The sequence below is a fragment of the Zea mays genome, chromosome 3, assembly GCF_902167145.1.
Source record: "Zea mays cultivar B73 chromosome 3, Zm-B73-REFERENCE-NAM-5.0, whole genome shotgun sequence".
In the NCBI taxonomy this organism is placed as follows: Eukaryota; Viridiplantae; Streptophyta; class Magnoliopsida; order Poales; family Poaceae; genus Zea; species Zea mays.
Window position 1 is genome coordinate 191,120,570 of NC_050098.1, and position 10,642 is coordinate 191,131,211.

General features: G+C 46.2%; 1 protein-coding gene and 1 long non-coding RNA gene across 3 annotated transcripts; both read right to left on the reverse strand.

Moving 5' to 3' along the window:
- Nucleotides 1–2,108: 2,108 nt before the first annotated feature.
- Nucleotides 2,109–4,734, reverse strand: LOC103651076 (uncharacterized). The gene is made up of 2 exons (XR_564552.3): nucleotides 4,359–4,734; nucleotides 2,109–2,435 (listed from the first exon to the last, which is right to left on the reverse strand). It is a non-coding gene; the product is annotated as an uncharacterized lncRNA (long non-coding RNA).
- A 2,968-nt stretch (nucleotides 4,735–7,702) lies between these two features.
- Nucleotides 7,703–10,239, reverse strand: LOC100194388 (uncharacterized). Of its 2 annotated transcripts, XM_008674007.2 has the most exons (3): nucleotides 9,775–10,239; nucleotides 8,576–9,679; nucleotides 7,703–8,492 (listed from the first exon to the last, which is right to left on the reverse strand). In XM_008674007.2, exons 1-3 carry the CDS (start codon nucleotides 10,038–10,040, stop codon nucleotides 8,189–8,191), a joined length of 1,674 nt encoding a protein of 557 aa, XP_008672229.1. In that variant the 5' UTR covers nucleotides 10,041–10,239; the 3' UTR covers nucleotides 7,703–8,188.
- Between the last annotated feature and the right edge of the window lie 403 nt (nucleotides 10,240–10,642).

Genomic DNA, 10,642 nt, shown 5'->3' on the forward strand with positions numbered 1-10,642 from the left:
AATAAAAACATGTAATAACAAATCCTTATTTCGTGCTACGGCTCACTCTTCTATTCATCACTGTTTAATATATACTGTTCAACGCTATTTGCTTTGTTGTATACTGGTTATATACGCTGTTCATTGTTATGTGTTTGCGCTGTCGTTAGCCGCGCGCAGCAAAGCGTGCGTGTTACGTGCTAGTGAGCTAGTCTAGCATCCTGAGTCCTAAATCCTACCTAAAGCAGTTGGAAGCTAGAAGTGTGGATCACCTGCAGCAACACACCAAAAGCATCGTATAACAGTTTCAACCGGCCGGATAAACATGCATGACCCCTACATGCTAACAGTTGTTCGTGCTGCAATTCTTTTGTGCTGCCAGAAGAAGATACATGATGCACCAAAGATAAACCAGAATAGTATCAGTACGCGGCAGTCCTTAACTTATACTACCTCCGTTTCGTTTTAGTTGTCGCTGCACTATCCAGCGACAACTAAAACGAAACGGAGGGAGTATATCATAGATCACCATTCACCACGTACCTCGCATGTCTCCCACTACTACTGAAAACATTTTACTGACAGTTTAATTGTCATTGCTTGTGAAGTCACCATCTTTACAAACGGAACACTAAGAACCGTTTGCAATGATCAACATTTACATGTGACTGCCTTAACAAGACCGCATGTCCAAATGGAGGACAAGTCCGCTAATATTTAGGTGCTTGTGAAATCACCATCTTTACAAACGGAGCGCTAAGAACTGTCTGCAAAGATCAACATTTACAAGCGGATGCCTTAACAAGACCACATGCAAAGATAATTTTTATGTAGACGGCTGACTTAAGTAAACCGCTTGAAAATATTTTTTTATAAGCAGATGCTTTAAGCCAATTCGTCTGTAAATATCTTTTTAAATTTCTGCAAATAATTGGCTTAGGCAATCTGCTTGCAAAGAAAGTTTATTGTAGTTGGTCTTACCGTCTTAGTATGTTGGTTGCTTGTAATTTGGCATACAGGATTCAAATGAAATTTGAATTTTTACTTTTCCCGCCAACACAAACCATACACAAAATGTTTTCACAACACAACCCAAATATCTCATTCGTCCATACAAATATACACAACACTTGTTTTGTCATTCATTCATGTTCACAAAATTTCTTCAAATATTTTAAATTGTTATATGTTGTGCCTCTCAAAGTTAGTGAGCTTTGAGTGATTTTTCAATGGTCTGTCATGGTCGAAGAAGAGTCTGTTTACGTGTGTCACTTCATATCGTACTAAGTGACAGAAATTTGATACCAGTCTTAAACTCTGGTGTCTTTCGTGTTCCTGTAAATTGGTCACGTTTCTTTGACGTTGCGGTGATGGTGCAATGAAAACATAATAACTATAATTAAAATGTCAATGATAATCATTATTCTACGCACAGGTAGGCATGCATCCGATCGTGCACGGTTCTGGCTCAGGCAGATTTTAGCGTAAATCGTGAACCAAACCAGCGTAAATTAGTACGAATTTTAGCGTAAATCGTAGATCCGTTTCATAACGATGAATGGGCCCAAAAATTACAGCGTAAAAATCGCACGCTTCCGATCGTGCCCGGGTTCTGGATCGGGCGAATTTTTGCGTAAAACGTGAACCAAAACAGCGTAACTGGGTATGAATTTTAGCGTAAATCATAGATCTGTTTCGTAACGACGAATGAGACCCGAAAATTACGGCGTAAAAATCGCGCGCGTCCGATCGTGCGCGGGTTCTGGCTCGGACGAATTTTTGCGTAAAACGTGAACCAAAACAACGTAAATGTGTACAAATTTTAGCGTAATCGTAAATTTGTTTCATAATGACGAATGTGCCCCAAAAATTACGCCGTAAAAATCGCGCGCGTCCGATCGTGCGCGGGTTATGGCTCGGACGGATTTTTGCGTAAAATGTGATCCAAAATAGCGTAAATGGGTGTGAATTTTAGCATAAATCGTTTATCTGTTTTGTAACAAATTACAGAGTTTAAATCGCACATGTTTAGCGTTAGTTTCCGTGCATGTCGCATATAAGTTTTTGAACGTAAAACACATCGACAAGACCATTTATTATGTAACAACCAAAAGGCAACACATGGTTGAGATCTCAAAAATAAGAAACCTGTCATTTCATATCCGTGAACCCATAAATGATATACAAAATACGATAATGAGCGACACAATGATGGTCAGGATGTTAAAAAGATCCATCATTCATGTCGCACACATCAATCAAGAACGATGTCATAAATATAACAAAGATGGTAGATGCCATGCCATAAATCATGTCAATATATGTGCATGCTAAACCAATAACAGAAAACACAATTGAAAAAACAAAATCATCAGAACACTTGGCTTCTGCTGTAAAAATGCTTCTTATGCTTATTTGTAGCCTATACATAGTTCCTCCATATGCTTTTATGATTCCTGAAAGAAATAGGATAAGTGAGATGAAAATGAAAGAATACAGTCCAAAACTTTATTAACTTACTTCTTTATCCTCTAACATTTCTTTAGAACAATTTCTAGTACCACTATCGAGTCATACAAAAATTCTAAAGCCCAATGTTTTCCTGTTTACCCCATGAAAAGGAAGAACACGATGCCAAATAAGTAGTGTTATTGAACATCTTTTTTGCCATGGTTTGTAATTGGTTGCAAATTACAGGACTACATACGATTGAAACCCGAGCTAAGCTTTGACAGATAAAATACCAGCAACTAACAGGGTAGAGGTAAAAAGAACTTTTGGAGTATCAAAAATACTACAAGCTAGCTGCAACAAAAAATGGGTTACTAACATCTCTGTAACACTTGCTACATAGGTGTTAGTTAGCCATACAAATTTCTAAAATTATAAAAATAAATGTAAAACCTAGCAATTAAAATCAGAGGAACTCTACATCTGCTAACAAAGGAAACAATAATGCCCATTCGCACCACCAACTGTAACACAAACATGATTACCCATAACCTCTAATACCATCAACCAAATGACAGTTATTTGAAATTACTAAAAATCAGATTCAGTCAGATGCATATGCGACAATAAATAATGCAGAAAAAATAGAAAGTCAAGACAAAATATGGTTCATCGGCATATTATGCAGGTAGTCTCCAAATTTAAAACAAAGCGAGAATCCATGAACCGAAAGGATAGAGATGCAGGAATCCAACCAGAAACCTATTCTCTGTCCCCTGCTTTCCTTGGGTGGGTCTACCGCTAGTATGATATAGAGATAAAGAAGCAGAAACAACTTTGTATCGACCTAGTCAAAGCTTGTAGGTTTGTAGCATAATGACATAATGTTCTCGTTGTATGCATAAAAGATTATGGTAATCCATGTTCACAAGAAATGCACGTTTTGGTGTGTTGGGGACCTTCGGCGTCCGAAGGTCCTCAAAAACAGGATTTAACAGTATTTGTGTAGCACAATGTGTGAACAGGTACCCTCAGACTAAAGTCGGCATTGCAGCAGACCAGAATAATACGAAGCTTGATACAGACCCGAAGGTGTTGGGCAGGAAAGCTTCGGCGTAACGGCAAAGAGTGGAACCGACTTAAAGATGAAAAGGCTATTCAGACCTCGATAGACTACTATAGAGTTATTATCAAATGTAAAGGGCATGAATGTAATTTTGTAAGGGCTGTGTCCCGTGTCTATAAATAGGTGAACAGTATCCCCGTACTGTTCACGCTGACTGGGCATTCACTTTTTGCGTCACACTCGTACTGTCATTTCCTTCCAAGCCGAAGGTACATTTATAATTCGATATTGTTCCTATTTCTCTTTAATGATATAATAAAGTTAAATGAATAATGTTATATGATTATTCATGCTATCTTTTATGTTTCATATGCTTCGTCTTTCATTAATGCATACTGTGATGATGAAGGTTCGTCCTTCATGACCTTCGTCCGATGATCGTTATATCCTAAGGGAAATAATGCCTCAATGGACGAAGGACCTTATCGTTTAACATTTTCTGTGTTGCCTTGTTCTTAACTCATAGCATTTGAGAACAAGTCCCCAACATGGTGTACATTTTAATTAAAAGTTAATTACGAACTTGATATACCTAACAAATAAACTGAATTAAATTATGTGATGATATTCAGTACTAATCAAGTAAGCATACATTCTCAGGTCGGAATAAAAATGCAATATTATCTGGAAATGCCATTAAGATTCCCATTGTGTGCAAGCTTCGGATGTCGAAGGGCACTTTGCTTGTTTGAAAAAATAGAACATAAATTCATTTGGAATAAAGGAAAGAATAAAAAGCAAATCAATTCTTGAAAAGGTTGATGTGGTTACGTCTCGCAGTGATGGCCATGCGCAATCATACCTGTCAATTCGTTGCTGCCCTAGTAGGCTAGCAGCGGTCCCAGCGGACCCGTACGATGGTGGTCCCCATCCGACGCTCTCTGGTGGTTGAAGTATCACCGGCGTCTCCTTTTCCTGGATCCATGAACGCTATGAGCATGAGGGCCAGCTGATTTTTGGACGGCAGGGACACAGTCTCATCCACAGGCCCTAAGAACCAGGGAGCAGAAGCATCGAGATGCGTCTGGCGGGCTATCAAGTGAAGTCGGGGTAGGCGAGTAGACGGAGGAATTCATTGAAGACGGTGATGCGACGGGTGCTTGTGCTGCTCTTGGCGGCGGTAGTACGAGGATGAGGATTGGGGAGAAGGGCGGCGCCCACGATGGGCGAGTGGTGATTGAGAATTGAGCAACTGCCGGCCCGTTCAATTGGTCCAGGCTGAGGCTAGCCTATCCCAGCTACTGCAACTCACTTTGTTTGCGCACCTGTACCATATGAGCCTGGCTCAGACGAGCTGGTGTTTGTCACCCAATATGCAGCCAGGCTAGAAGACCAAAACTACCTAAACGCGGAATCCTTGCGCCACGAGCAGCCAGGCTCCCAGGAAACGGACCTTGAGCTCGTTTCTGTGGAGCCAGGCTGAGAGACTCAATTTGCACGTGCACAGCCTGGCTCCCGAGCCGACCAGGCGACGCGAACACAGAAACTGCATCCCGGGAGCGCAGCCAGGCTGCTGGGCCACGGCGGCAAACACGCCCTGCATCTCCTGCGGATTCGGAGACGATGCTGCCGCAAATAATGGAACGCACGATTGATTAGTTGTGTGTGGGGCCCACAAAGTATATGCCTAGGATATATGTAGATCTATTGTCAACCGGTTGGATCGAGGTGGCTAGGGCTTTCTCTAATTAAAGAAAGCCCAGGGCTCCTAATAGATAAACTATATATATATATATATATATATATATATATATATATATATAGTAGGTATAACGGGAGCCCCGGGCTTCCAATAGTTAAAGGAAGCCCAGGCCGACCACCCCTACAGACTGGTTCAACCAGCGCGCCCAAACAGGCTGTCGGGTGCGCCACCTGCCCCAAGTCTGTTAGCGCAAAAAAAGGAATGCATGCATGATTCAAACACGATCCAATGCATGCGCATAAATTTAGGAAAGATATGTGCGGCAGTTTCTGTTTTTAAAATCCTTTATTTTCTCCATAAATTTAGGATCGCTGCAACAGCCATGCAGCTAGACGCGTAAGGACCATTTTATGATATATACTGAGACCAAATATGCTACACTGTGTTAATAATTATGCAATTCGATATACTGCGTAAAAGTCTGTTACCAGCTGCATGACACGAATTTATGATAAAAATAATATGCAATGAAAGGAAATGAATTACACGCATAGAAACAAAAAATCGTATTTAATGTTTTATTTCCTTCATAAATATAAGATCCCTCCAACAGCCATGCAGCTAAAACACATTAAATCTAGTTTATGATATATACTGATACAAATTATACTACATGGTGTAGGTATTTATGCAATTCGTTACACTGCGTAAAAAATCTGGCATGTTGTTCACTTGTGGACGCACCTCCGGGTTGGAGCGTAATAACATTAAGTTTTGAGCATAAAATCCCTCAATTATAAGCGTATATACCGAGCCAATGTGAGAGGTTGATAGCTCTAGTAGGTTGTTATTACGATCCTATTTTTATGGCAGATCCGAAAAAAATGGCAGTCGCATGCATGCGGTTATACAGATCCTAAAATTATGGCAAAATGCATGCATGAGTCAATCACGTTCCCTTGCATGCGCGTAAATTTAGGAAAGATATGTGTGGCGGTTTCTGTTTTAAATGCTTTATTTCCTCCATAAATTTAGGATCGCTGAAACAGACATGCAACTAAAACTCGTAATGACCATTTTATGCTATATACTGATACTAAATATGCTACACTGTGTAGATAATTATGCAATTCGGTATACTGCGTAAAAATCTGCTACAGATTGCATGCACACGAATTTATGATGGAAAAATATGCAATGAAAGGAAATGAATTGCATGCATAGAAACAAAAAATCACATTTAATGTTTTATTTCCTTCTTAAATATAGGATCCCTCCAACAGCCATGCAACTAAACGCATTAGAAATAGTTTATGATGTATACTGAAACAAATTATACTACACGGTGTAGGTATTTATGCAATTCCTTACACTGCGTAAAAAATCTGGCATGTTGTTCACTGGTGGACGCATCTCCGGGTGGAGCGTAAAAACCTTAAGTTTTGAGCATAAAATCCCTCAATTATAAGCGTAAATACCGAGTCAATTAGAGGTTGATAGCTTTAGTAGGTTGTTATTACGATCCTATTTTTATGACAGATACGAAAAACATGGCAGCCACATGCATGCGGTTTCTATTTTTATCACAGATCCAAAAATTATGGCAAAATCGTGGGAGTTTCCATTGCATGCGCGCAAATTAAGAACAACATAAATCAAGAAATTGCCTTTCAAATGTGCATGCAGTAAACTGATATACGAACTCTGTGTTAAAGCATAAAAACATACAGTTTTTAGCGTAAATAATACATGTGGTAGGCATAAAACATAATAAACGAAAAGAAAAATGCGCCGGATCAGAGGATGTCACGCGCGATCATCGCTGCGCGCATCTCGCCCCTTCCGTGACGTCGCTCGCTCGAACATCGCGCCTCATGCGTCGCCGTCGCTACTCGCACGTCGACGGGCGTCGCTTGCTCGCCGGCCTTGGAAGTGCCGCCTCCTCGGGGCTTCGGGGACGCCGCCGCTTGCCTGCACAAGGGCCTCGCTGCGGATCGAGGAACTTCCGCCACCGCGCGTCGAGGTAATGGAGTTGCGGCCACCGGCCTGGGAATCGCCGCCACCGCACAAGGGCGCTGCCGCCGCTCGCCCTCTGGATCGGGGGCCGCCACCGCCGGCCTGGAAACCGTCGCCACCGCATAAGGGCGTTGCCGCCGCCGCTCGCCCTCTGGATCGGCGGCCGCCACCGTCGGCCTGGGAACCGCCGCCACCGCCGGCCTAGCAACCGTCGATAATGAATCGAGATGGGGCGTAAAAACTGATCCCTAGCACTACGGATTTTCTTTTATAGACGTCTGGACCTGGTCCGGCTCGACCGGATTGCACTGTCTGGCCTGGGCTTCCAATAACTAAAAGAAGCCCAGGGCTCCTAATATACAATCTATATATATATATATATATATATATATATATATATATATATATATATATATATATATATATATATATATATATATATCACAGATGCTCTCTGTTTTTTTTATCAGCAGCTGGAAGCCATAGTATATAGTGAATAACAATCTATTGATCCATATACCAATACCAAGTTACACGGATAAGTTCAGTACGAAAGCGAAAGAGACAATAAACATCAAAGTTGAATCAGGAGACATGCATGTACATATACATAAATATAAAGAACAATTTTTGGCTGAGGGACTTATTAGATAGACAGGATTATATATCATCATATACTTAACTCCTACAATGGTTCGAGACGGCGTCTCGATGTGTTTACGCATGAATGCATTTGCAGCTGACCATCGCCTCTTAATTTCCCTGGTCGCCCGCCCCTTTGGTTGATTATTATTCCTCGGAAGCGGAAATGAACCGGACGACGGGACGACGAGAGAACAAACGAGCTAGGGGGACAAAGCTAGAGAAGAAGGAAACGAGAGAAGCCGCTGCCCTCACGCTCCTTTAAATTGTGTATACAGCACCGTGCGCACGTGATGGAAGGAAGGGGAAACCGAGCGAGATGCGTGCATGCTCTAGACGGAGAGGTAGGACGGCGGCATTGGCAGTCCGACGACCTTGCCGCAGCGGAGGCTAGTCTCCGGCATGTTGTACTCGTCCCTGAGCGACCGCTCCGGCGAGATGACGCTCACGTACAGCTGCTCGCCGAGGTACTGCCTCTCCCAGATGTTGGACCGGATGCTCCACATGCCCGCGTTGTCGAACGTCATCATCACCGCCGTCCACGACCTAGGGTACACCTGGATCGTGTGCCGGCTCACCGTGTCCAGGAGGTTGTACGTGCTCCGGGACGCTGGCGTCCATTTGCCCGGGCCCATGCTGCACAGTACGTAGCGTATAGATCGTCAGGCAGAGCACTAGCTAGTAGCTAGATTCATTCAGTCAGCCAGTCGTTTAATTACCCGACGGCGAAGAAGGCGTAGCCGTCGATGTGGATGGTGTCGATGCTCTTCTCGGGGTTCTCGAAGACCACCTCGATGAAGGTGCGGAACTCGGCGCGGATGACGTTGGGGGCCATCTTGGTGGGCGCGGACTTGGAGGGCGGCACGTCGCCGATGATGTCGTACTGGAACACCCCGTCGGTGGTGTTGAAGTACTCGGCGAGCTTGACGGGGGTCTCGGGGTCGACGTGCGACACGCCGTTGAAGCCGAACCGCTCCTTGCCGTCCACCTTGCCGCGGCCCATGGCGAGCTTGATGGTGCGGGTGATGTTGATCTGGCCGTAGTGGTACGACCCCTGCGGGTTGGGCCGCGCCGCGCTCGCCGTCAGGTTCCAGCGGAAGGACCTGCACTGGTTGATGGACCACGCCCATCCGCTGGGGCTCTCCGGCACCTTGGCCGGCGGCGGGGCGTTGGAGCCCTTGTAGCGGATCACGGCCGTGATGCTGTTCACCTCCTTGATGAACCGGGTGGACACCGCCAGCAGGTAGTCGCCGGGCTTCTGGTCGGCGGTGACGAGGAACGACAGGCACTGGCCGATGTGGAGGTCCAGCGAGTCGTAGTCGTTCTGCATGGTGTGGGAGCCCTCCATCTCCACCAGCTTCATGATGTGGTTCTGGATGCGGATGTTGAAGGACGCCTTGATGCCCACGTTGCAGACGCGGAAGCGGTACGTCTTGCCGGCCTCCACGTTGTACATGGGCGGGTTCGACGCGTCCTTCTCGTTCTTGCCGTTGATCACGAGCCCCGCGGGCCGCCCGATCCCCTTGCCGGCGTCCAGGTTCTTGGCCAGGACGGTGTGGTCCTTGGTGTACCAGTCGCCGACGAGGACCGGGAAGTCGTCGGCCGGCGTGTCGAAGGGGACCGGGATCAGGTCACGGCTGTGGACGCTGATGAGCCCGTAGGCGCCCGCCGCCCGCTGCATGCCGGTGCTGGGGTAATAGAAGAAGCTGCCGATCTGGTCCTTGGGCTGCCAGTGGTACGTGAAGTTGGTGTTGGGCTGGATTGGGCACATGGTGCCCAGCATGCCGTCCTGCCATGAGTTCTTCCTCTGCTGGATCCCGTGCCTGAGTACGTGCAGCACATGCATGTAATATGTATACACGTAGACGTAGGCATGCAGCACCTCCATCGGCATTTATAATTAAGGTAAGGTTATTACCAGGTGAAGAGGAGCGGCTGGTCGAGCATGTTGAAGACATTGATGACGATGTTGTTGTTGGATGTGCAGTTGATGGTAGGGCCGGGGAACATGTCGTTGATGAGGATCACCTTCTGCGGCGTCCCCATGATGGTCTTCGTCCCGTACGTCACCTTCCACTCGAAGAAGTGGTAGGGGTCCTCCGCGCGCGCCACGGTGGCGACGAGCGCCAGCACGAGCAGCGCGGCGGAGGCGCCTCGCATTGCCATCCCAGCCGACCACACCATCCCTCGCGGGGGCCCTCGCCTCGCCTATGCGCGCCCTGCGTGTGTTCGGTGTGAGAGCCGCCGCGCGCAGACGGTCAGATGGATGCTGTCGATCCGGCCGGTGGCGGGGGGCGGGCTCAACGAGTGGGGACAGGCAGCCGGGAGGCCACGGCTTATATGGGGCCTGTCGCCCATTGGAAGGAGCGGTCCGCGCGCTGTCCGTGGCGCGGTGGTTTGCCCACAATGGCAATTGGCAAATGCCCGTCCCGTCTTCTCCGCGCGGCCGTTCGCTCAGCCACCGCCGATCTGGCTGCCACCGCCCTTTCTATCTATTCTTGACCCGTTCTTGCATGACATGCACCATGCATGCGTCGATGCGGTAGGGCGTCTGTAGTAGTGTAGTACTCACTCGTGTTTTTGGGCGCGTGGTGTCTGTAAAAAGTCTGGGTCTGGCCGAGGGCCCGAGACCGTGGAGTGAAACGACACGTTCGCGGGCCGCCGGCTCGGCCTGCTCGCTTTGCATCCAGCATTGAGAATAGAAAGTTTCGGCCTGTTTATTAGAGGAACGGGATGATGACGACAGAAACACAATTACTCATTTACTCTACAGAGGCAGCCCGGCC

Excerpts from the sequence above, each read along its gene's own strand:
- LOC100194388 (XM_008674007.2), bottom strand. The coding sequence starts at position 10,040 with ATGGTGTGGTCGGCTGGGATGGCAATGCGAGGCGCCTCCGCCGCGCTG. Across the intron at positions 9,680-9,774 it reads CAGCCGCTCCTCTTCACCTG|GCACGGGATCCAGCAGAGGA; the intron begins GTAATAACCTTA and ends GCACGTACTCAG. Across the intron at positions 8,493-8,575 it reads TACGCCTTCTTCGCCGTCGG|CATGGGCCCGGGCAAATGGA; the intron begins GTAATTAAACGA and ends CGTACTGTGCAG.